This window comes from Anabas testudineus, chromosome 10, assembly GCF_900324465.2.
Source record: "Anabas testudineus chromosome 10, fAnaTes1.2, whole genome shotgun sequence".
Classification (NCBI taxonomy): domain Eukaryota; kingdom Metazoa; phylum Chordata; class Actinopteri; order Anabantiformes; family Anabantidae; genus Anabas; species Anabas testudineus.
Window position 1 is genome coordinate 5,088,883 of NC_046619.1, and position 27,738 is coordinate 5,116,620.

The following is a 27,738-nucleotide window of genomic DNA, read 5'->3' on the forward strand; positions in this document are numbered from 1 at the left end:
TTAACCGCCTCCCTGAACAATGATTGCCCAGTCTTAGCTTAGCAACTGTAACTATACAGTTTTAAGACTTTCCAAAATAAATCACTAGGGGAAAGTTGTAAGTTCACCTGCTCACACGCAAGCTACAAAAGTTCTTCAGTATGGTGGAAAATCAAGAGTCTTATCCGAGTATTTACCACTGGTTATTACATTTGTATCATTTGTATGTATGAAAATACTGCTGTTGTCTCGGATATACCAAATACTGGATAAATGTGGTATCATTAATGCAAAAACTTATATTAGAGGTGAGTGCAGTGTAAACAGGCAGAGGTTCACCTCTGGCAAACTGTCAATCTGTTCATCTGTTTAATTTTTTCATTGCAAAATTATAAGACAACTAACTCCCACATACTCTGCTGGGTTTTGCTTGAACTCAGGATCTCCTGTTTACTAGACAGGCACTTTAACTTTTAACAGCACCTCTACCAAGGTTTCTTTTTTTTTGCTGTTGTTGTTGTTCAAAAACACCATAAAAAACATGAATCTGCAGAAAGAGTCTCACTGAAAATCTTAAAATCACATCTCTAAGATAAGAAGAGAAGGGATGTGAATTGATCGTAGAGCCACATACACATAAACTCACAGTGGTCAGGAACAGGCCTGTGTAGAGGAACAAGTCTGTAGAGATTTTGCACCAAAAGCTGCAAAACCAGTAAACATGATAGTTGTTGCTGTGGCTTGGTTTGTTGTTAATTTGTCAGAGTTGGAACATTGAAAAATATTTGGGCTTTTTCATGTTGCCTATAAAAATGGTGAGGAGTTTTGCTTAAAACCAAAGAATGTTACGCTGATTTGTCACAGTTGCAAAAAGGGTAGAGGGGGGAGCAATTAGCTATTAGCTTAGCTATTCCTAAGAAACAGTTCATAGACTCAGCTCAAGACTGATATTGATTCTTCTGGCATTTGCAAGTGCTGTGGATTAGTTGGTTAAAGTGCCTGTGTTATAAAAAAAAGTCATCATGGGTTCAAATTCCAGCAGTGCCTCAGTCAGATGACAGTCCATTGTCAGTACTTACAGTAGAGATCTGCCAAAAAAACAAACACACACACCTTCACTTTAAAAATACAGTTTCACTTTTAAAAAAAGGTAATAATATGTTTATGATCTTCTTAGTCAGCTCAAATCAAACAGTTGGTGAAACTTAATGGAGGTGACGCATGAACCACTCACTTGTTCCATTGTTTCGGTGCTTCATCATTTCACTTCATAAGAAACAACTCAGACCTTAGAGCAGCTGTTCACCTGAAATACAGCATTTATCAGAAATGACACAGGTGTTGAGGGATAAACCCAAACCTGATATGTGTGTTTAATATCAGAATATTACCGAAATCCTCTTCTAGACACAAGTATGACTTAAACAACAAAACAGTTTTTTCACTGCGCCAAATGTTTTCTTGTTCTCATTTAAAATCTGTATGCATTTGTTGAAGGGGATTTTTGCTCCACTGTCATATTATCCATTAAGATTAGTCCTACATGACAACTCCTGCCTTATTAGCTCTAGTGAGGGTTTTCAAGTGCAGCACAATTCATTATTTATACATTTGATGAAGGCTAATTTGGGAAGAGGAGAGAAAATGTGTCAAGCACAGTGTCCAAAAATGTAAATGTAAAAAGACATGATGGCCAAGACGATAATGATGCAAATACTCTGCAAGTTAAGGAGAAGTAAAGGCAGCTGTTAGTTAACAGTACTTGAACTGGATGATTTGATTAATGTTCCAGGACAGCATGCAAACTCTCATTTCCTGCTCTTTGGGTCCATGCAGCAGTTAAATAGTTAATTATATCTCCATTAGGAAGTTGTCTGCTGGAATGCACAGCTTTTTGTGGCTTATTAGACTATTTTGTTTCCAAAGCCGATAAGCCTGTTTCTTTTGATTACTATTGTGTGCCCTGAGGTGTAGTTTTTTTCCCACTGTGTATTTAAACATAAATGCTGCTTTGTTTATTAGGGTGAAATAATTGTTATTGGTAAAAAACAATGCCTTGCTTCCGCAGCCATTAGGCTATTCTTTGTTTTTACTATGATGCTCAACAGCATAAAATGTCCAGGATAATGAATAGGTCTACCTTGTCTTATTCAAAAGTAATTGTGCTGTTAAAACTAATTGCTGTATTCTTTGCAAAATGTTTGCTACGTCTGACCATTACAGAAAAATCCTCCAATAGTAATCGTTTTTAAATACACCTTACTGATCTGTTAGAAAAGAAACCTCAAAAGTCAGAGTTGAAGCATCCACTTTGATATTTACTACACTAGAATAATACAGCACAGAAGTAGTTCAACCTTTATTCATTCCTCTGACATTTCTACATTTACAAGTTAATAATTCCTAACATGTATGTCTTGTAAAATTCACTAAACAAAACAGTGTGTACATTCAGTGTAATTACTTATATAACTAAATAAACACAGTAATCCTTCAAAATACAATAAACAGTCATGTTAATTGATGTACATATTAGAATCAAGGATACAGTAAATAAACATACGGCACGAAGTAAGTTAATCTGTCACTGAGAAACACACATATAATTAGGGATACTGATAAAGCCTTAACTAAGCAATCGATAAACAGTCAATATATATTATATCCCACTTTATATCGTTCCATAATATTTCTTTTTAAACTGATGTACTGTCTCACACTCATTTTTATTTCATTCTGTGATCTAACTACTGACACATACATATTTCATACATTAACTCTAACTTTATGTTAAACACATCGGAGCAAGAGGCAGAAAGGGGCCAAATTAAGACTGTGAATTGAACTGTAAGACACTGCAGAAGCGTAAGCTTGTTCTCTAAGGCAGCAGAAGAAGATTATGTGTGTTTTGCTTTTGCATTCTGAGTGCATATGCATTTAAAATTGTCTATATCATAGTGTTAGGCAATTAGTCATTAGCTCATTGCAGCTATAATTTTCTCTTGGAAATATTAACATAATCTCAGACAAACTTCACAAGTAATGGAGCCTCTACTTTAACAAAATGAAAGAGCTTATTTTATGAAGGCAAGTAAGAGCATCTGCACCTTGTAGAATGTGATGCTGTGCTTTCTAAGCTCTGCATGCCATGGATGCTTTAGTCCGTAACTCAGTATATCCAACTGCGTCTGTCCTCATTGATGCCTCTTCTTTCTCTTGCATTTTATTCTTCCTCCTCTCTCTATTCACTTTCCATTTCCCTCTCTTTATCCCCTTCTGTCTTCCCTTCCCCATCATTATCATCTCCATCTCACACACTATCTCCCTCTCTCCATCTGTCCTCTTCTTATGAAATAAAATATGAATCCATTATTCATTCATTCAAACATATCTATCATCGCCGCATGCTGCACTGTGCCCCTTATCTGCAAAGCTTTTTCTTATTGTGCTTCAGTTATTCACGACTTGTATGGTCCCATCTGAAAACACCACAACGCGGGGAGTGTTTTTTAGTGGTGCAAGCACAGACAAGAGTGGTTCGTGAGGCAGTAAAAATCCCTTTAGGGGATTCTCCTGTCATAACAATAGCAGTGGCAGCTTAAAATAACAGTAGTTTGTGTGGAGGGTTTATATAAAGCAATAAAACATGGGAACTTGCCAATACACAGCACATAAATACTGAATAATTTTGTGTGGTAAGGAGCAGGTGGTGCCATGAGGGAGGTCATGTTATCGACTGTGTCGTGTATATCTTTTTCATAGCTGTATACATCTCCTTATATTGTTTGAATTTGACCACAACAAACAACCGCAGCTAATACAAAAGAAACACGGGAACATGGCAGGCTGACTTTCCAATCAGAAACACCTGAAATATTCATACACAGGCGTGACTGAGAGACCGATCCTAGCCGAGCATGTCCTCTTTGTTTCCAAGGAATTCTTGGCTGTAGGTCAGCGCTTGTCATTCTGACAGTTTCCAGGTGAAAAAAACAATCTGGCTGCGCTCTCCAAGTTCCATAAGCTGAACATCTGTAATCAGCAAAGTGCTCCATCCACTGTCCACTTCCACATTTCCCACTTCATGAACCTCCAGCGCAGCTTTTGCAATTAAATTAATCCATTCTTCAACAAGGAATATGCAAACTAATGTAAGCAGACAGGAGGTCATGGTTGCCAGTAACATGTTCTTTTTGACTCTGTGCAGAATGTTGGAGGACGACCTGAAGATCAGCAGTGATGGGAAGAGGCAGAGCAACAGGTGAGCTGCTTCTTCAGGCCATCTAGTCATTCATGGGCTGTATACCCGCATATAACCCTAAACTGAAATGAACATAATTGAAAGCTCCTTTGAACTCCAAGTCTAAAAGTAAATCTACATTGAATCTGCTTAGACTAACTGCACAGGTACAAACATTACTTGAAGCAGTTCCCCCATTTAGAAGGGTGACACAATCAAACTTCAAAACTGAAACTCTAACTCTAACTGTAAATTCAGGCTAAAACAAACAGTTAAACATTAGTGAACTTGTGTCGTAAAAAGGTTTAGGATTTAACAGCTGGTGTTTTGTGGTATAAACACTTGTCTTTCATACAAGTACCTCTCAACCACATCAATTCTAGGAAATATCTTGTAGGACTGGAAGTTTAGAGTAGATGGTTAAAATGTATATATTGTGCCAGTTAAAGTGATCGTTATCATGAAACTACACAAAACTATGCACACTTGGAAAGGCTTTACTTTTTGTTCTCTTTATAACCTCTTTACAAGTGTTTTGCTTTCATTTCCAGCCACCAAACACAGGAATCTTTAGTTGTGCCATTCAAAATATGGTTGTTTGTGTGTTGCAACGAGCGAGTAAAGTTTAGTAGTACTAGCCTATTATTATACATACAGTGATTTCACCATGTGAGGTAGAAGAACCACTGAACCACAAACCGTTATCATTCAACTGTTACCTGAATCATGAAACAATGATGCCGACATTTCCACAACTTCTTGTGTGAGTTCCAGAACCGCCTCTAAATGGACATTAATAGACGTCATGAATTAAAATAAAGTTTAAAAATGAAACAGGGAATTAATTTTACAAAACTCTATCTTTTTGGCATTTTGCACATTTTTATTGCACATTTAGTTTTGTATCTCTTTGCAATTGTTTTGCATCTTTCAATTCTAATTGGCTTATACATGATAAGGTTATTTATTCAATGTATTATAAAGAGTATATAGCATTTTATAGGGACCAAAAACCCCAGTAATTACAAATAATTACCTAGTTAAAAAATGTAACGTTTTAAAGGCCATACCTGCAGGCTGGGAGATCATAGTCTGTAGGTACGTCCTTTGAATCAAAGGTTGTGTTTCTTTTCTTTCAGTTTGTTAGACTGGGACACATGAGTGGTGGATAGTTGTCCTGCTCGTCTTGTTCTTGTTTTTTCAGTATGAAAACTGGCATGGTGGCCCTCTCTCCTCTAATCACTATCATCATGCACTAATGATGCCAGAGATGAGTTCAAAGCAGTCAGTGGGGGTCGCGCTGCTGCCCCTTCCCCCACTGTGCAGAATCAGTGCTCATGAGTTTCTGTTTTCTGTTAATGAAAAGATACCAATTCCTCTCATCCCCTTTAAACTGGCCTTCTGATTGTATAATTACCATGATGGTAGATGTTGTAATTATAAATCATGCAGGTCATTTATGGTGCTTTTAGTTATTATAATTATGCTGAAGTAGCTCTCCTAATCACGGATAGTGTGCATGATATGTTTTAGTATTAAGATGAATAGACAGGATGAAATAGGATACAATAACAATTCCTGTATGAAATATAGATTATTTTTTCTTTTGTTTGTTTCCTGCTGTATCAAAATATGTACCATTGAACCAAAATGACAGATTTGGTCACACTGAAGACACATCCAAAACAAGCGCAAACGTCCATTGTTTTCTGTTACTTTAACAGGCACAGGGCAGAGTCCTGATCCACACATTGAATTGTCAGCGCACTAACCTGACCAGAGGCTGTAGGTGGTCAGTCAGTGCAAACTTGTCATCCAATGAGCAGAGATGTGAGAGGTCCTGGCTGAGTGTAGGCTGATTAAACATTTACATAAATATATCTCAGTAGATGAGGTGATAGCTAATTTAGCCATCCCCTTGGCTTCTTCAAAACACTTTGACCATTGTATTGGACCTTTAGTCGATATTACAGTATTGCAGCATTCTAAGATCCATTAAGTACTTTAAAAATAAAATATTAATAAAATAAAAATATCTCCAAAGTTAAACTTACTTAGTTTTCCTTTAAAGAATTACTTCAGCATGTGAGCATCTCCCGCTATAGCATGGTTGCCACATACAGTTCAGTCCACACAGTACACTACAGTGCAGTCTCTGTATAAGCACTATGGCTTTATTGTGCTACACAAACTAATAGTCCTAGAACATACAATAACTCTCCTGAGAAACAGCTTCTTTTATGTACATGTTCAAACGAACCTCTAACAAGAGGATATTGAAAGCTAGCGCGACAATCCAAACACAGACCTCCTACAATGATTTCAATCTGCCAACTACTACAACTCCCAATCTATTTTGATACATTTATATATCAGCATGACTAGTCAAAAATATGTGAATGCTTCACAGGAAGAGGAAGGAGAGATTTCAATATAAAACCATGAATTTAACCCATGCCAAGAGATAGTTGTGAAATTAACTCAGGGGACTGGACGTTGGAAAATGTTCTGTTTGTTATACTGTACGTTGTGTGGGACTGGGAGCGTCTAAGAATTGTGACCTGTTCTTCTAAGTCTCCACCACACCATCTGTCTCTGCACTTTTATCTTGTTGTCCGTTCTTCTTGGACTGACTGTGCAAGACAGACATGGAGAGTGATTCAAATAAATAAAGAGCAAAGTAAGAAAGAAAGCAGAGAAGTGAGTAAGTTAGTGGGTCGCAGTGAAAGACAAAGACAGACCAGACAGACTGATAACAATGCAGACAGGAGGCGAAGATAAAGAGAGAAAAGGAAATAAAACTGGGCAAGAGACAAAGAGACAGAGTGAGTAAGATGAAAAGAGAGAGCGAGAGAGGCTGAGATGAATTCTGTGGCATTTTTCTGTCCATGCTGTTAACAGGCTTATAGCAAATGAGTGCATGGTGTATTATCAAGCTTTTATAGCCCGAAGTAAACACAACACGCACACATTCATAATCAAATACACAGACGTGCATGTATTACAGGCGTGCGCCCATGCACACATATAAGCACATGCAGCATACCCATGGAGACTATACTCGCAAGCACTTACACCAGCAAACACATAAATATAAACAGATGCTGACAATTTCTCTCTCTCTCTCTCTCTCCCTCGAACACACGTACACACAGGCACACACTGTCATTAGTATGCTGTGGCACAGCGCTGTGAGGGCAGGAGAGGATAGATGAATATGTTTTTGGCACGAGAAAAGATGAGGAGAGGAGGGAATTGAAAGAAAGAGCAGAGAAAAGAGGGATGGAGGAGAGAAGGAAAGAGGAGAGGAAACCAGAGATAGTAGGAAAGAGAGAGATGTTCCTAATGACTTTAGAAGCTGAGAAAAACAGCAACCCAATTACTGCTGCAGGACTGTCCTTTGTCTCTCTATCTCTCTGCGTTTCTCTCTTTTCTCTCTCTGCGAGCTTTGTGATGACAGATCACCTTGGTCAGAGCAAAGGCAAGCTTAAAAGCTCTGTCTTTATATAAAAGTACAGTTGCAGCTGGTGAGAACGTCTGGCACAATGGACAACCTGCTCACATAGTCAGAGAGCTGCAGAGAGCTGTTTGTCTACATGTGCATCATACTCCATGTATTGTTCTATGACAACATTACAACAACAACAGTAACATTAAACTTAAGAAAATGTTCCAGGACATGTACAGCTGTGTAATCACAGTCATACAGTAACTGAAGCTGATCACTTCAACTTGATGCAGACTTAGCACACGTGTTACTAACAACTCAAGTAATGACTTTGTTCTATTCAAATGTTCCATTAATGAACAATAACGAGTGCCTGTGACTTAAACAACTACATTGAGCATATTGAGAGATTAGTTTTACTATGCTACTTTTATACAAACCTGTACTTGCTCTAACATGTCAAAAAGCCTATAAACATATGTGATAATGGTAATTGTCAGGCTAGCTTTATACTTTGAATCAATTTAGTTGCTTGACTCCCCTTTACCAGCTTGTAACATCTGGGTGACATTGTCATTTGTGTGTTACACATTGCTGTGTGTTACTGTGAAGGAAACACACAGTGTCAACACTGAGTCACATTACAAAACAGCTTAGGTAGATATTGGTGAATGAGGTCCTGTAATCACACTATGATTATGTTCTGATGCAACATCTTTTTTGTATAAATGAAGAACTGAATGAACAGAAAGGAAGTAGTTGAAGTGTACAGAGAGCGTAAAATGTGCAGGGCTGATAAAGCAGCAACTTGAGTTTAACTCAAAACAACATAATACAAAACCTAAAACCCTAAAAAAATAAGAAGCACTAATATGACATTAAAACAGTCAAACCATAATAACTCATATAAGAGCAGGTAAAAACTCAGATGGATACAATAAGAGTTACTATAAGCTTATGTATAATCTTTCATTATATTATAAAACATTAACTGGTTGCAACAACTTTTACTACTTTAGTGTATTTGTGGTTGTATTTCAGTTTTATAAAAAGGTCATTTTTAGGAGACAGGGTTGCAACAGTTAAGGTGCTGGAATAAAAGAAACAATGCTGAAAAGTGTTCCCTGTGTGAAAGTTAAATGTTTTGTCAATCAATCCATACCAACCTGGAGTAATGTTTTTTTATGAAAGGGTCTGCATCCTTGAAAGTGTGAAACTGCACTGCATGTATGGGTGTTTGCAGAGAAGACAAGTACAGTTTTTAACATTTGGAATGATTGTGCTTATTTTTATTGCTGATCTTTGTATTGTCTGCACATTGTAGGTAACTGTTTTCATGCAGGAAGTGTGTCTAATTGTGTTATTATCTTTATTGTTAAGGTAATTCTAAATTTAGCATCTCAGGATGTGTCTGGTGGTACAATAGAGGTATAGACTACATTGAACAGAGTACAGAAGGCTGTACAAAAAAGTAAAATTGTGCAGTCTACTAATCGGACTTGAAACAGAGATAACCTAAAGTAGAGGGTTAGTACAAAGTAGAGCAAACAAGAGTGAGTGAATTATAGGCATCGATCAGTAGGTTCAAATGTTAATACATGTGGTGAAAGTGACTACATGGTTTCAGAACATTATTCCTGACACAGTCAGATGTGTGAGTATAAAAGTCATCAGTGGACTAACTGTGTTAAATCCAACTGGCAGCCAATGGATGCTAAAATTCGTGATATAGAGTCTCTTTGTTTGGAACTAGTGAAAACCGACCGTCTGCTATGCTTTCAGTAGTGTAACCTATATGCAAGAGTTTCATCAGAAATTCAGGATTTTGAACCCGGTGTTCAGGTGTTAGAAATGCTTTATAACGTCTCTCACGCAAAGTAAAGCGACTCAGTATAGACAAGCGAAGAATTCATTGTTCAGTTACTGTTCAAGATGGTGCGGAGGTGTTTAAAGCCTCGTTAAAATTGTATCGCAGGGCCTGATGTGCAACACTCCGCTGTCTTGCACCCACATGAGAAAGAGGGAAGACAAGGATGTGGAGATTTTGCAAATAAACATATACACACACAGTCATACACTGAGCGCTTTATGTCTCAGAAGCTTTAAAGGTTTGAATTATCTCGGCTTCGGTAAAACAGCTTGTCCGCTTTGTTGTTACAGAGGAGATTGTGTGAATAAATAATGATTAGGTTGTTCTTTATTTAAAATCCAAGTAAAGCCACCAGCTGGCTAAATATATTCACACAGAGATCATCTTCATGAGCCCTGCAAGTCTTCCAAAGCCAAAGATCTGAGGAGGTTTGTTGTTCTAGCCTGCAGCTACGCATCGATCTATCAGAAACTTCACTGGTCCAGTTAATCACCTTATTCCTAGAGCGAGGGTGAGAGAGACAAACAACAAGCCAGAGGCGAGAAAAGGGCCCTGTTTTTTGTTTGAGTAATTCATTTTAATTGTGGGGCTTCAGTGCTTAAAGATGAATTAATGGCTGATATATGCAGAAATTGAGTTTACTGTTTTTGTTTTGTTATTCTAATTGATGTAGTCATGTGCAAAATTGACTCAGAGTTGACAGAGGGAGGAAAAGAAGATGAGAGGGGCGAAGGAAGGGGGAGGAAAAGCTTCACTGACAAGCCTAATCACTCCATTCTTTTACTGAAAGGAGAGAAAGTGTGAATACAAATAAAAGAGTGAAAAGGGAGAGGGCAGGGAGGAAACAAGCGAAGATGGGGGTAAAGGAAAAGAAGATAAAGAGAAAATAGAGAGGTTTTCTTTGATGTCTACTTTTTCTCCTCAACATGAGGAAAGAGAAAGAGGAGACTCTTTACTTTCAAAATAATCTTTTTTTCTTAAACGTTTAAAAAACTTCTTAATTTACTCTTAAAATATTTATGACTTTTTTCCAGAAATATTAAAACTAATCTTGGAACGTTACCGTATGAAGCTTTTTTTTTTTTTTTGTAAAAACATATGAATTGTTGAGAATATTATAAATCATTCTATTCAGTATAGTAAAGTCTTAATTTGGCTGTCGAGTGCTTAAAAAATGTATCAAATGAATTTCATGCTCTTTAATTAATCAATCTATCAGTCTTTAATTGCATGTATCATTTTTTGTATTTCAAAATATTTAGATTCAAATGAATTGTGGCAGATGCATCAATAAAAAATTAGCATAACATTCTCTTCAATGTTGGAATCATAACCATTTTCTTCATTGACCATATGCAATAGTGACCACAACAATTGAAATTATGACCTGAATATATGCTGAGGAAATAAATTCAATAATGCTGCAGCAAATTGAAGAATTCTTGATCCATGTTCTATTCATGGTGCCAAGAAGCGTCCTCTCGTCTGTCTCCATCCAATTACAAAGTCACTGTGGCAAGAAGTGTTACAGTGACACACTGGCCCAAAGTGCACCACAGAACATGATTAATCAGCTTTGATTTTTTTAGACATTATTCTTTCTGTGACTAATTAATGATAATGTGTCTGTAAGATTTTAAACCTTTCTCTCGTGTATGTGTATTGACAGGTGTCTGACAAGCCCAAAGCCAGAAGCACAGCTCTAAGGTAAGACAACTAGTCAAACTCCAAGTTGTGAATTGTTATTCACAGTGGCAAGAAAAAGCCACATTCATAAAGCAAAACATATTCTTTGGACGTCTCATGTGTGTGGCTCTGTTCAAGTTGTTCCAAAGCCTCTCTATTGGGTTGTGGTCTGGGCTCTGACATTGCCGATTGACCAAGGTGGATTTTGTTTTTCTGAGGCCATTCTGTTGTGGACTTGCTCTGGTGTTGTTCTGTACTTCTACAGAGTTTTAGCTGACGTACAGACATTCTCACATTATCCTGAAGAATTTTTTGTTACACTTGGGAATTCATCTTCCCTCAATCACTGCAAGCTGGCCACGTCCTGATGCAGCAAAGCAGGCCCAAATCATGATGTTTCCTCCACCATATTTTACAGTTGGGATGATGTTTTCATGATGATATGCTGTGTCCTTTTTATGCAACATGTTGTGCTGTGTGTTTGTTCCAAATAGTTCAATATAGTTTAATAAGTCAGTCCGCATTTTGCCAATACCGCTGTGGAGAAATGTGCTCTTTGCAAACTTCAGGCGTGCAGCAATGTTCTTTTTTGGTTTATTATTTTAGGCACATGATATTTGTTAATATTCTTGACTTAGATGAAGATCAGATCACATTTTATGACAAATCTTGTCATATAACCATACTTCACATACTTTTTCTTGCCACTGTATTTATTTCTATTATAGCTGTTCACACATTAAACATTGGACTGGCTTAGAAAAATTTAATTATACATTTGTGTTGGACATTTATCTAAAGCCTTGTTCTTGTGTGTCGGTGGCCAGTGCGTCTCTGGCAGAGTCTATAAAGTCAGTGCAGTCAGTGTGTGACTTTCAGTATCAGCCAAATAACAGGCTATAAATAAATGTTCTTTGCCCTGAAACATATAATTGAGGCAGCTATGGTCTGCGTTGGATGATTCTCTAGTCTTTTTTCTTCAGTTCTTTGTTGAAAGCACTGTTAAGGTCAAAGATGTTGCTGTGACTGAGCCCAGAGCCAGTGACATACTGTAACTCTCAGTGGAGGTGCACAGATGCATTATTTGTCCTTTAAATCTAAAGGATGAAGGGGTGACGGTCGCTGATGCTGTATAAAGGTTTAAATGTGGATCCAAGATTTTTTTACTAGGAGAAGTAATGTTTGAAGGTTATTGCAGCTCCAAACACTGTGAAGCTTTCTGGAGGTGTAGTGGCTCTAATTCACTGAAACATCTGTGGTGGCAGGTGCCCACTTGACAACCTCAGTCACCAGTCTCCAATCACACACTCAACTCTGCACCATTTAAAATTAGGCAGCAGATGTCCTCTATACTCACCCTACTACTATAAGTTAGGACATAAATCTGAATAGTACTTTTTTATGCTGACCTGGGGTTATGATTCAGAGGATGAAATATAAATAGTATATGCATAACGATACAGGGTCAGCGAAAATTATGTCCTCAGGCCTCTTCCATTAAATGTAGTCACTCTATAGCTTAACCAAATTTAACAGTTTATCCAAAAACAGAGAGCATATGGTGAGCATATGGGTAAATATCAAGGTTGATGTGTTGCTGAAACATTAAGGTTTAATTGTGCAGAACCTTCCATTCAAATATTGCTTTCAGATATTTTATTCATTTTGCACATACATAAATAGAATTAAATGTATGTTTAAAAGCAATACACATCATGTTTGTTGGCACCCTTGTAAAATGCTAAAGATGTCCAGATGGTTAAGTAATAAATTACTGCAGATGATGGTCAATGACTCAAAGTGAGTGAAAGTGTGTAAATTGTTGTTACTCTGTTTTTTTTATTTCTAAGTCGCAATCATTCTGGTACAACAATCTGCAGGAGCCACTGTTGTGTGTCTTGGACAAGTTTCTTTAAAGCTACAATATACGACTTAAGCTAGTGCTAACATTGACACTTAAAATTAATCACTATGGTTCACCCAGGAAGGCTGTGTTTGTTGTGTTAATCACCTAATTATTTGTGTGATATTCTCCTGCTGCCTCTCACTTGTAATCCGAACTTCAGGAAACAATATGAACAACTGTAGCTCCCCTCACCTCACCTTAAAAAGATCCCAGGCAAAACTTTTGAGCTCTGTGGTTCCAAGATGATGGAACGACCTACCCACCTCTGCTCGCTCAGCTGCCTCACTCTCAACTTTCAAAAACTTGCTGAAAACAGAACTCTTCCCAGTCTTTCTCTGCACTTAAAAAAAAATCTTGCACTTATACCCCATGAAACTGAAACAGGTCTTTCTAGAGCACTTTTCTTTAGTTCGTCTCCTTGGCTTAGATATGTGCTTGCTTTGTACCTCACTTGTAAGTTGCTTTGGTTAAAACCGTCTGCCAAATAACTAAATGTAACTGTAACTGCCAACAATACCTTCTCTCATCCCCATCGTATTTAGAGGTGATAGAGTCCATTCACACTATTTTTAAAAAGTAAATTTATCATTCATTATGATCTTCTTGTAACATCTTGGGGAAAATATGTCTCCCAATTAATCATTAGAACAAATGTTAGTTGCATTTGTAACATCACAGAATATTGGAAAGAATTCATGTAAACAGCTGAGTTCGGCACCAAAATAAATTTTTCATCTTTTGCTTGGAATGTGTTGCAAAGCCCAGACTGGTGCATAAGAATATAAGAATCTTTTATAAATGAGGCTCACTGTGTTCACAGTCTGAGGGCATTAGTATGCAAGTCTGGAGTGTTACTGCGTGTGTATGTGTGTGTGTGTGTGTGAGCGAGAGAGAGAGAGAGACAGACAGCAAGAGAAAGAGTGTGTGTGCCGTGTGTCTGTGTGTGCCCCAGGCCATGTGTTACTCTGCTACCGCTAATGAGCCCATTCACTCTGCAGCCCAATCTACTGAACACCACACACACACATCCGCAGGGACGCTGGGACCAGAGATGCTGCGAGCGATCCACTGGCTATATCCCCCATGAAAAGCAACACACACACACTCTCACCCACACTCCTCACACCATCCATACAGACACACATACATTTTTTTTAAATCGTTGCACTGACAACCTCACCCACATACCAATCATTATTCTGCCACCCCCCCCACACACACTATCCATACCTCCGCAGTGTATATTATACTGCATCATTTTTATTTTACTGCTCTGTAATCTTGAAAATCTTTACACTGCCTGCTTCCCTGTTTTTTTTATTATGTTCTATGTGCATCTTTCATAATGAACAGTATACCCTGTTGAGAGAAAAACTGCCTAGAGGTAAATGGATTTGTCTTAATCATTTTAATCATGGTAAACAATACTAATGGTAATTAAAGTACTAAAAGTAACAGGAAGTAAGAGTAGTATTGTTATAGTCAAGAGAGATGAGTGTGCATTCAAGATCAATAATAAAAAAGGTTTGCTGATGCAGGTTGTCAACTCAGTGCCCTGTGCTGTGCACCAACAGCAAACATAACACAATGTTTCTGGCATAAGAAGAATCTAGTTTACCAGTCAGTACCACTGATAGCAGCTAGTCTGTTCAAAGGGTAACACAACAATACGAGTGGATGCAAACTAGACACAAATTGGCTCTGGGCAGCACATATTGAGGTGGACACATGACAGCGCGAGTTTAAAATATTTCAACTTGAGTGGAAAAGTTGTGCTTGTACTGAGGCTTTATGGCTCCAGTTCCTTAACATAAAGAGACAAGAGGAGAAAGAAACAAAGGTAGAGAAAAAAATGGGAAAGAAATAGACTTTGAAGTATTTGTTATCTGTCTGAGTGTCTTTTTTATTTTAGAAGGAAGGAAATTATGGGAAAGGTCACTTGAAAGCATTCACGTTGTCAAACTGTTCAAGATGGCAGCTGTCAGTCTTCTCAATCATTACTGGTTCTCATTGCAGCTGTTTTGAACAATAAACACTAACAACACAAAAAAGAAAGAGACAATAGCTACATTTCATTAAAGAACACCATACTACCTAGAAATCAGATTGCTAAAAATGAAGCTGTTAATGGCTTAACTGTACAGGAGCTGTGAGGATTAATACTGTAGTTCAATCTGTATTATAGCACTAATTCTATGAAATATTTTAACCCAGTGTCCTAAAAAATTATGATTCTTTACAAACAAGCTGAAATCAGAAATACATTTTTGAGGGGAACATAATTGCAACTGGATTAGGTTTTCTGTTAATATAATGACCATATGTTCACAATTAATGTTAATGACATGTTGCAAGAGGAGGTTATAAAAAAAAAGAGCTAATAAGCTATGTTAGCTTAGACTCTTGCTCTCTCTTCCATTGCAGGGCATCATTGTCAAGATGGTTTGCTGTTCCTCAGTAGTGAAAATTTGTAAGTCATATATCAGCAAAGTTAAAATTGATACAAACAATATATTTGGCTCTAGTTAAGTATATGCACTGACATTTTTTGATTTTAAATGTTGCTATTAGGTGCTGGCATGTTTTTCTCAACATATACTGGTAGTTTTTACAATGGAGTGTTTACTTCTGCACTTTAGTTTGTTTGGCCTGGTGAAATCAGTATCTATTAAAAGTCTATTAAAATCATATACCATAGAGACCATTTAAAGTGCTGTCTCAGTATTTTTTAAAGCAAGCGAGGCAGCATGTAGCTGAGTTGGTATAGCAGTCATCTACAGTATGAACCTCCAAGTCAGTGGTTTGACTCCCAGTTCCTTTTGTCCACATGTCAAGGTGTCCTTGGACAAGACACCAAACAGCCATTTTGACACCATCATCTACTGCAGCTGTCTAACAACAATTTCCCATTTTTTTTTCATTCAGTGGTGGTGATAACCTTAAAGCAAAAGGCTGTATGGGTAAAATATCAACAAATGAAAGTCTTTACTTCATAGTAAGCTTACCCTGTAGCAATACCCGAGCAGAATAATGTTTTCTTCATTATTTATGTATCTACAATAACTAAAGTTCAGAAATACCTGCTGAAATACAGATTAGTAGTCTCACTTGACTTGTCCTGTAACGTAAATGTCCAGAGGTGAGAGAACTCATGATCAAGATCAATAACACAAACGTAGCAAGGTTTGAACGCAGACAGGTCCAGCTGTGTGGACATGTCAGTCAGCTGCATCAAGTGTGACATTAGTTCAAAGTAAAACACTTTTGAACACAATGACACAGGTGGTTTAAGAGCACACTGAATCCCCCTGGATTCTCTTATGACTATTTATGGCAAGGCACCAGCCATGGCATCAGCATAACAGATTTTTATACCAATAAATAAAACTTTTGCTTGAACGTTGGGCGGCTGTGGAACAGGAGGTAGAGCAGTCATCTACTAATCATGGGATTGGTGGTTCAATTCCCAGTTCCTCCTGTAACATGTCAAAGTGTCCTTGGGCAAGATACTGAATCCCACGTTGTTCCCAATGAGTCAGGTCAGCTGCACACTCATCGTTGTGTAAGTGTACAAATGGGTGAATGGGACACATGTAAAGGTACCAGTAAGGTACAAAAGGGATATATAAGTGCAGACCATTTACCATTTTACATAATAAGTTGTACTGAGAGCTTTTGCTGATTCCTCAAATAATTTAACAGGCATTTGTGGTAAACTACTACACATAAATACACATGTACACATACTTTACACACAGACACACATAGTGTGTCTGTGTGTTGATGCAAATATTTAGTTTAATTCAGTACAACTTTATTTATCCCTGTAAGGGCAAGTAAATACCACAGCAGGTCACACGTTTATCATATGAATGGTATTTTTCCACCTCTGGGGCAGTTACATGTTTGCACTAATGCTTTCTCAGTGGTCAAACATCTTTATATATGTTATAGACTAAGTAACAACTGCAATAATTCCAGACATTGTGTCATATTACTCCAAATATCATAGGTTTACACACAACCTAGATTCAAGAACACATGCAACTGTGCACAGCAACACACAAACACCAGAGTGTGAGTGATTGAGGGAGAGACAGAGAGAGATTGTAAAGCCAGCTGTGCAGTGGGAAGCCCTGCCAAGTGGAGGGCAGAACCAGCGAGCTGAAGGCTGATGATAAGATGACAGATGAACTGAGCCCAGATGGCCTCCACATCTTCACTCCCCAGTCCCACAGTACAGCAGCAATTCTACATATTTTCACTCAGTCGTTTAGTTATTTTCACAACCCACCTTTACCTGTGATTCAGCTTGTTCCTCCTGTCTCACATTCACTTACATCTCAGCCATCTGCTCCATTGTCATTAGAGGTCGATCAATTCAGATTTGCAGCAAAAGCATTTGGGAGGAGAAAAAAATGCTGTAAAAGTCTATTGTCTGTTGATTGGCCTCCTTATGTTCAATTCATGCTGGTTAATTAAAGGTGATACAGTCCAAAATGAACCATACACTGTAACACAGATGGACCCTGGAGAACACACAGAGGAGTGCATAATGATCCTATTGCTAATATCCATTTCTTTTCTACAATCATGTATGAGGAATAGGACACTATGTTTACATTATTAACAGGTCTAACAGGACAGTCAGTATGCATTGAAGTGCATACCATGAACACAATGCAAAAGAAAAACCTTTTTATAGCACACAAACATTACTCCACAACAAACATCTGTAGAAGTGTCTTATATTCAGGGTCATAGTCAGGAGTTTAGAAAAGACAAGGTTAAAAATTCAAAAATCTCACTACAAGACCGCACTCACAAACCTCCAGTAGCTCAACAAATACACTTTGAAGATAATAGCAAGTATAGCTGAGGTTAAGTCCAAGAGGGAGACAAGAACCTTTATGATAACAGATTGTAGACAAGATATTCACTGAAATCAAGGTCGAACATGAACAAGTCTCTGAAGAGGGGAACTACTCCTCAGATCCAGACTCAGGTGTCCAAACAGGTGAGGATAAAGAACAGCCATGACATGGCTGATGAACTCAAACTGTCTCCTACAAATCACATTCATCTACTTTTAATTGGACTATTTAATTGTGTGTTTTTCTTACCACTAAGGTGTTCAGGGTTAATGGTGGACATATAAAGTGCAGGACAACACTCATGTCATTATATATAGATTTTTTAATATAATATGTAATATAATATTTTACCAAGACCAATATCTCTCTCTAACCATCGGTTTGAGCTGCTTTAATACAACAATAACAACATTTACATGTCCTAGTTGCCAAATAAAATACATTTTAAGTGAACATTTTGCAGACATTTTCAGTCTAGTATAGCCATTATGTGAATTTGCATTATAGCCATTAAAGATAATGGCTATGTTGACTGAACCTGACACATGTTTGTACACTGGCCTCAGTGGTCATTGCTGTAGCTATGTACTCACAGAGTTTGAAACAATCTACTTCAATTCTGACCTTTCAGGTATCTCTCTGGCTTAATGTAGAAAGACATTATTTGCTTTGCTTCCTACCAGGTCTCCATTTTAACTTTTTTGACAGTTGTAGCCATTGTGAAGTCACTGAGCAAAATGTCGGCGAAGATTCTCCTTCATCCAGTGGAAGTTATCTGGAAGTTGAGTCATGGCAACTGGACTGCCTGCTTGTTAGGTCGAAAGATTTCACTACTAATCCATGTAGCTTCTTCAGTCTGATGATAGTTGGTTAGAGACCACAAATGTATTCTCCAGGTTTAGTTTCACTCCACCCCTGGCCTGAATAGGCTCGTTAGGTGAAACAATGAAAGTGTAGCTTCTAGCTTAGCTGAAGCCTGTAAGTATGTAGGAGTCGCATGGATCCTGTGAGGCCCACTGGACATATCAAACCAACAGATCATTTTGTCAAAGTTGTAAGGCTTTCATTTCCCTGTTGTGCTTGTGATTTTATCACACAAATAAACAGATATACACCAAAGCCTCCGCTAGAGCCTGAAGATCTGACAGACTATTTTGTAAGTCCTATCTGTGTTTGCGACGTTGACACAGGCATACACACAAGAGCTAGAGAATGGAAGCTCTGTGTACTAAATAAGCAAAAGATTTGTACCGTTATTTAAGATAAGAGCAGAACCTGTAAGAAACACAAACCCACACGAGGGATGACACCTTGCTCTGTGACGTGCAGGATTTCATCTGTAACAGTTGTGTATATTATAATATAGTCTATAAAATATTAACACATTTTACATCAGTTGAGTTGTACATCCAGACGTAAGGTAATGCTAAAATCTGAACAAATTCACTGCTGGATGAAGTTTATATAGCTTAACTTCTACAAAACATTATGAATCTAAAATAAAAAAAAAAAAAACTAGTTTGTCAGTCTGCACCAGCTGGTGTTACTTTTTAATTTGGCACCAACTATGGCACTAAATTATTTTCGACAGCTGATGGCTGATTCCTGAGGAAAAAAAGAGGAAAGTGAGCCAGATGTAATGCTTTCACGCACATACTCGTTCCCTTTCATCTTGTTCCTTCAAAACATACTGTTTATGTAGCCAGAATGAAACAAGCTAGAGAGCACTCAAATGAAAATCCCATTGAGAGGAAAAGACCTTTCCCTAAACTTCACATGGCGCTAGATAAACAGAAAACATAAACATACTGTATCACTGTAAGAAAGAGACTTGTCTCGTTTTATTTTTTGGCAAATGAAGGAATGATGTGAAATATCATAAAAAAAGATTACCATCCAGTTTATTAAATGTGTCTCGCATGACTTTGTTTATTACATACAACCCATTGGAGACGTTCTCTCATCGAGTAAAAGAGACATTTCATGTTACTGCAGACTTAAATCATTCATTCTCCTATGTGCTGCCTCAGGCTCGGGGCTCTGGGCTCATTTATAGCAATACTCAGCACTCACAGAAACTCCATCTTATCCAGCATTTCCAGCACTAATGAATAAAGTGAGAACAGCACAGTTTCACAAAGCAGACACTCGATTGATGTTTGTTCTCACCTTTATTTCTTGCCAAATGTCTTATCGACAATATGGGCTAGCCCACCAGGGGAAGTGATTTGTTTGCCTGAACTAAAATGTAGGTGCTCATCAACAACTTCTAGTTGTTCTAGTGGAAAGTATTCACCCAATGGTTTTATGCTTAGAGAACTACAAGAAATATTTGTGATAGGATGTGTAGACAACCACTCCTAATCAGTCTGGAATTAATGCAAGAGAATCCAGATTATTCTCTAGTTCAATAATTTGAGCAATAATTTTTATGAGAATTTTATACTTGGTAGAGGACTTTTTGTGTTCCAGGACTTTGTCTCATGACTTCAGTATTTTTGATAATCCTGGTTATGCCTAAATAAAGCCATTACAGTAGGTGGCGCTACTTCACCACTCACTTCCCATTAAACATTAAACAAAGAAGAGGGAACAAAGCAATTAATCAAAGTGCCCACAAACTTTAAACAAAGAAAAGTAACATGTAAAACATGATGGAAATATGGCCACAATCTTCCCAAAACTTTATGCAGGTTTGTTCTCATCAACACAACCTTAATAAAAAGCCAACTGATGGTCCTTTTAAAAAAAGTTGCATATTTCTTAACAAAAAGAAAATCCTATGAACAGTAGTTGTGCCATGGCCTGGTCAGTATCTTCTTTGGTTCTGAATCAAGAATAGCAATGAGTCTTCTTTACAGCAGAGAGTCTCTTGGTTCTTTTTACTTTCACATCAAAAGATTCTTTAAAGCCAATAAGAGACATAAAAACAGACCTAAACAGAAGTCCAAGCTACATCTGCTATCACCATCTGTTTGACATCTCTACCAGAGTTTTCCTGTAATCCAAATATGAACAGACTGTTCACAGAAAAAAAACAGAAACAATGTTTGACAGTTCTGATCCAAGATCATTAAATCTGAATCTATATAGCATTTTCATATTAGGCAGTGATAGCAACTTATATATACACAAGGCATACTGTAAATTATCATTTAATAGGAAAATATGTATTTAAAAATCACCTACCATACAAGCTACAGTTTCTTTCTGATCGTTGTTTGCACTAGACACATTAATAATTTTAAGTTTCCAGTGTTTAAAATGTATGACTTTGAGTGAAATTCTTTCATTTACTAGGTAGATTTAACAATGTTAATATGTTCTAATCTGTATTACACTGATTAAACTGATACTACACTTGGCCATGCTGAGTGATGGTTGAACTTCAGATCTTGGAGGGTCAATGCCAATTCAGTGCAGGTTCAATCCAGACTATGGAACTGTGGACCAAATCTTTAGTACTGTCTACTGCAGAAGTCACAGGACTTTGTCCAACCAATCTATTTGTGTTTGCGTACTGGAAGAAAGTCTATGACCTTGTTCCTTAGGGATGTTGTGGGGGGTAATGCAAGAGTATGTCTTTGCGCTGATGGAGTGAGAGCTGAGGTGGCTTGGCGTAAAACTGCTGCTCCCTTACATCAAAAGGAGGTAGTTCAGATGTCCTAAGCACCTTCCATTGGAGGTCTTATGTATGTGAAATATGTCCAGGTAGAAGTCCCTGGGGTAGACCCAAGACCTGCTGGGGAGATTATACTGTATATCTAATTTCTTATTGTTGTTCTATTTTGCCTGCTGTTCTTTTCTCTCTCCTCTTTTGACTCACCCTAACTGATCGTGGCAGATGACCACCCAGCCTGCTTCTGCTGGAGGTTTCTTCCATTATAGGAAGTTTTTTCTCTCCACTGTCGCCTAGTGCTTCCTCAAGTGGGTTATTCTGTCCTATCCCAACCTAACCATTTCCTTTACACCTTCTTCCACTGATAATTTAATAATCAAAATATTTACACCAAGGACCAAGAAAGGTGTTGGAGAGTAACATATGACACATGGTATATAGCATGCTCGAGGCCTCAGTCTATCAGCCTCATCTTGTTGTATTTCCTTGCCCCGCCCGCAGTGACATACTGCCAGTTTTTGTTTGTATGTACTAGTCAATGCATTCCCCAGGGCAGAATAAAGGTTATCTAATAGATGTTTCAAAGGCTCGACATTACACAGTACACACAAAATGATCATAGTCCAGGCCTATATGCATTGATTTTGTTAAAACAGAAATAACTAGCTTTCTATTAAAACTGTTTCTTAAGCTGCTGCAATATTTTTTCCAAAGACAGAGCAATTGCATGGAGCAGAGTCTGCAAGAAAACGGAAACACACACACACACACACACACACAAACACATACTGTAAACAGGGAGTTTAACTCAATGCTTCGGCAATATTGGTTCAACTGTGATGCTAATAGAGCAAGCTGAGGTGAACATTTAATTGAAATTGAAAGAGAGAGGGTTGTAGAAGAAAGAGAAGAGATGAGTAATGATAGAAGGAGAAAAAACAGGGCAGAGACTGCATTCATACAGTATCTGTCACTGCATGTGTGTGTGTGTGTGTGTGTCTGTCTGAGTGAGCGAGCACGTTGCCTCAGGAACAGTTGATGGATTTGCTGCTTGACTGCTCACACAGATTGGTGCCTGCTGTGATGGCAGCCTTGAACTGAAATTACATGCACACTCTCACTCTTGCACACACACACACACAAACACGCAGACACACACAAAGGGAACTGCACTACACATAATTGCGATTTCTGTGTGTGCGAGTGTATTTGTGTGTATTCTTAAGTTGGGACGAGGGGGTATGTTGCCTCTAGGAGGCCATTTCAAAGCACTGTGGAAGGATGGATGAACACAAGGCCAACTGAAGCATCAGAAAAAAGGAGACAATTGGACTAGTTAAAAATGCTGTGTTTATTAATAGCAGTTGATTATATTTTATGTCAATTACTTCATTTTTTATTGAATCCTTTACAAAGTGGCTGGCTTCTACAATTACTATCCTTTTTATGATAGAGATTAAAAAAAAACACACAACAGATTAAATTAGAGAGAGTTTTATTTAAGAGTTTGATGATACATTCTTATAATTGAGGCATTTGGAGTAGATTATGAATCATCTCAACCTTGTTTTTTAAAACTATGGATACAAGTTCCCCCTTTCTTGTACCTCTAACTCAAGTCCAAAGCTGAGATGAATCTGTTGTCTTGGATTTTGTGGTGAAGATGTGTGTGTGTGCCAACTAGGGGCGTATGGTAGGATGTGGGAGAATGAGATGAATGTCCAGCTACACCTCGTGGAGAATTTTACCACAGGCAATAACAAGATCTTATGAAACCAGAAGAAATAAGAGAATATAAAATAAAAAAATAAAGGGGCATTACACAGGGTGATTAGCTTCCCTTAGCAGACCAGTATGTTCTCTAAACCAGACGATGTAAACAAAAACAAAACCAACACAACAAGTACAGTACCAGCTGGTTCAAATTAAGCCACGAGCACAAGCCAAACAAACTTTGGAGATAAACTTTAGGCTGCACTAAGTATAGCAACATATATTACTGCAAAGAAATTACAAGCAAAACAGCAGCTGTACTGGAACTGTTCTGTGTTCTGCATGGCTCTCTGCCAAACATACACCATAAATAAATCAATAACAGTCATCCCGCAGCCTATACACCACTTCACAGGAACGGCAAACAAACATTTCGACTCATTCACAGTGTCAGCTCATTCAGACTAGACAAGTAGGAAAGTGATGCTGATGCAAGAGAGGGACAAAGCTAGTACAAGACAGAATGCCTTGTCCCACCAGGTGCCTTAAATAACCCTAACAGTGATTGAGACTAAGTGGCAGGATGAGTCACTAAAGATGACAAGGTGTCATTAATTAACCGTGAAGAAAACGTGATCCCTGCTTCACATGGAAGTTTCTTTTTGTTCAAGTTGTTCAGAACTTGAAGAGGGTTCATATCAGCTGTGATCTTCGATGTAGATATATTTACATATGAAGTGTAGTTCTAAGATGTTTTTGCACTGTACTTATCAATCCATTTAAAGATGATGTGCATTCCCCTGATGAGCTAAAATAGTAGTGGAGAAAGGTGAGATTTGAGTGGACAGACATATTAAAGTTTTTGTTACAGGGAGAAATTTGGTTAGTGAATGGCTACATTCTGCTGTAGAAAGTTATGAATCTGTGAAAAGAGGTAATTGACCGTTGCTTTTTATCCAATTAAGGAGAGTGGAAGATTAGTCCAACATGTTAAAACCATGCAATTTATTTCTCTAGCCATAAGCTGTAATTAAGATGAAGCTCTTAGAGCCTGCAGGAAATGTTAATACACACATATTTTATATTGTCTGGAAAAAGCGAAGTGCGGGTGCAACAGAAATTGCGAGTGATTTATAATTTACACTTCATCTTTCCTTGCTTTTGGCTGCCACGTTGTTAGTTTTAAATACCACATAGAAAGGGAGAGAGTGAGCATCTCTCATCCTCCAGTCAAAGTTTGTGTTGAAACTTTGTGTAACCCCGTTAGTAGTGTCAGTGCCTTTTCTCAGCTTCTAGTGAAACTGCTTTTGTTTGCGACATTTTGACTTGTTGATTCTCTTTCGTCTTCCTTCTTTTCTTCCTGTCACTTTTTCTTTTTTTCCTTTTGTAGTGGCGCGTCCGGGAGCAGCAGTGAATCAGAGAGCAGCTCGGAGTCAGACACAGACGAATCAGAGAGCAGCTCCAGTGACAGCGAGTATAACCAGGCGTCCCGCACAAACACTCCAGAGGTAGGATGACAAGTGTGTGCACTCAGAGGGTAACATAACTTTGTGGATAAAATGAGCCTTCGTTTATGGATTATTTCACATGCATATTTACAACCTTAGTTTGGAGACAGCGAATCACTGCTGGATTTGTTTGTGCCAGCTGTCAAAATCAAATGTTGCTGCTTAACTTTGGGCTGTGGTGCAGAAATCCCAGCTCAACAATAAAAACAATGTAATAGAAGCAATAATGAAAGAATATTGATAATGTCATGGGTGTCCTCAGCTCTGACAAGTGTCTCCAATTTTGTTTACATTTTCTAAAAAGAGACAGATGCAATTTTATTCTTCTTATTTATCTTTTTCTTTTCCTGGTTCACCTCTATTCATTTCACTGCGAGTCTGACTGCCTCTATATCAAATGGTCTCTTCCCACAGTGTCTGGTCGGTGTTGTGAAAGTCATAAAAGCTCCAACCGCACAAAACTGAATTATAACATTATTTATCAAATCATTTTCACAGCCTCACGCTGCCTGCTTTCATGGGCTTATGCAGTTATACCCACCGAGAAAGAGAGGGAAACAGAAAGAAAATTATGTTGGTGGAGCAGCAAAGTACTGTAGTATGCAGCACATAGGCAGATATATGTTACTGTCAGCCAATCCACAATACAAGAAGAGAATACATCAAGCTGCTTTCAAGATCTTACAGACTATGTTTGCCAAAAATAAACATTTTATGATTTATGATAACGGCAGACTGATGGTAATTTCCCTTTTAGACACATCAAAGAAAATCAGATCTGTAGCTTCCTTCAGTTGTGTAGTACTGCATTTAAATGTGTTATGACAGCGACATTATAGATGTGACTATCTTAATAAAACAGAGGTGTCACTGAATGTATCTTCATCTGAAATATGTAATATTTCTTTTCCCCCTCTAGCCTGAGCCCCCTTCCACCAACAAGTGGCAGCTGGACAGCTGGCTGAACAAGGTCCAAACTCAAACAAAACCCCTGGTTCCCTCACAGCAAGAACATCATGGAACAGGTTGGTAGATATAAAAGCTGCAACTATAACAACAGTATTTTGGAGTGAGTAGAAATTCTTACTTTTGTCAAATGGTCTGCTGCTCAGGGTCCGTCACCCAGGGTCCAGAGAGGTTCTCTCCACGGAATGAAACACCAGGAGTGGGAACGACTGACAAGACCAAGCCCTGTGGATCCAACAGCACAGCTGTTCCAGCTGCACCAGCAGTGGAACACAAGGACACGAGGGGAGCCTTCTGGTAGGAGCTCGGAGTGTATCTGCCAAATTAACTTTTCAAATATCATCTTCTCAATGAATTAATGAGTGAACAACTGACATCCATACAGCAAAAGACAGATGACAGAAATGACAGAAAAACAATCTCTTGTTCCCCACAGTCCAAGCAGAGAGAAGGCCAAAGCCAAGCTCAGCCAGAAAGCCTCAGGGGAGGGGCAGAGGTCGAAGATGAGGCTGTCGCCGGGCCTGCTGTCAGGGCCAGAGGTCACAACACCGAGGAGGAACACCACAGGGAAGAAACAGCCAAGACGGACAGAGAGGTCAAACAGTGTGGAGGATAATCAGAACCAGACATGGAGCAGAGCAAACCAGCATAGGTATTGAAGGAAGGACGGGACAAATAATTTATGTTTTTTTGTTGATGCATCCTAAAAATATGATTTTTTTTTATTAGTAATTAGTTTTTCAGGCATTTGGACTTTGATTGTAAGCCAAATGTTTGTTTTGCTGAGCAAGAGCAAGGGACTGAACGGAAATGATTAGTACGGGCACAGAAGGACTGTGTATTTTGAATTTTTGGTTTTAGATATTTATTGCAGTACTCAAATCCAAGTCCAAGTCAGCACCAACAGAGCTGGCACAAAGGGTGGTTCACTTATTCGATGAATGTAGTGGGCCGCAGAATGACTATGTCGTTTTTTGTATGTTTGCCATAAACTGTGATTAGTTTAGTCCTTGTTTTTCTCTAATAAAATAGAAGACCCATTCCCCAATCTAATAGTTTTCATGCTTAATTATATTTGCAGGGCTAGAGCCTCTCCTGAAAGCTGCTGTAAAATATAACCTAAATAATTAAGTATTTACTGGCGCAACCACTGTCTGGCCTGTTTTAACTAAGAGTTCAGTCGATTTCTAATAAAAGTTGATTAACACTCCTGTCTTTATGTGATGTTAATAGTAAATATACCTGGATTTGTTTTCATGAATCTAAAATTAAAATAATAATGGTAATGGTCCCAGAATGCTGCTCTGAGGAGCCACAAGTAATGAAGAAAGTGACCTGTTGACATTCCCCCTACTAACATCTACCTATAAACTATGATTAACCAGCGTCACAGCTGTTTCAAACTGTGGCATTTACAGAATGAGTCAGAATGAGTCTATCTACCAATAATGTTCCTGTTCTCACTAATTAATATTGTTTTTCTTCTGAACTACCTCTGTGGAAAATAAAAGAAGTAATAGGATGAGGGTGCAAATTAATTGTTTCAAAGTCAGTCTGATATTTTGAAGGGAACAAAACAAGTCCAACAGCTTTGGTCTATTATAACCCACATGTAACTTGTTAGTTGTAAAACAATTACTGTTAACACCTTTCTGCTCAGAGTTGTCACTTAGTATCAAGCGGTAACAGAAGCTCCAGCGCATCATCAAGCTTTTTGGCAGCTAGCCACCGAACACTGTCACTCCACATCTGCTGTGAAGAATCCTCACGTTGAGTAGCAGCCATGCCAAACTGGGTGCTCAGCTTGACGTTAGGCTGATTAGAAAAAACACTGACTTTCTCTTTTTTTTTATCCTTTTCTCCCTCCATCATTTCTTTCCGTTCCTCTTTCCATTTAAAGCTCTTCACATCCAATCACGTTCGGGTGAA

At 38.1% G+C, this 27,738-nt stretch overlaps 1 protein-coding gene across 1 annotated transcript in view; it reads left to right on the forward strand.

Annotated features, from left to right (window-relative positions):
* Positions 1-27,738, forward strand: part of aff2 (AF4/FMR2 family, member 2) — a 138,891-nt gene that overhangs the window by 94,353 nt on the left and 16,800 nt on the right. Inside the window, exons 10-14 of the mRNA XM_026357616.1 lie at positions 11,207-11,244; positions 24,726-24,843; positions 25,763-25,868; positions 25,956-26,106; positions 26,246-26,461. Coding sequence (XP_026213401.1) covers positions 11,207-11,244; positions 24,726-24,843; positions 25,763-25,868; positions 25,956-26,106; positions 26,246-26,461 — 629 coding nt within the window. The remainder of the gene's footprint in view (positions 1-11,206; positions 11,245-24,725; positions 24,844-25,762; positions 25,869-25,955; positions 26,107-26,245; positions 26,462-27,738) is intronic.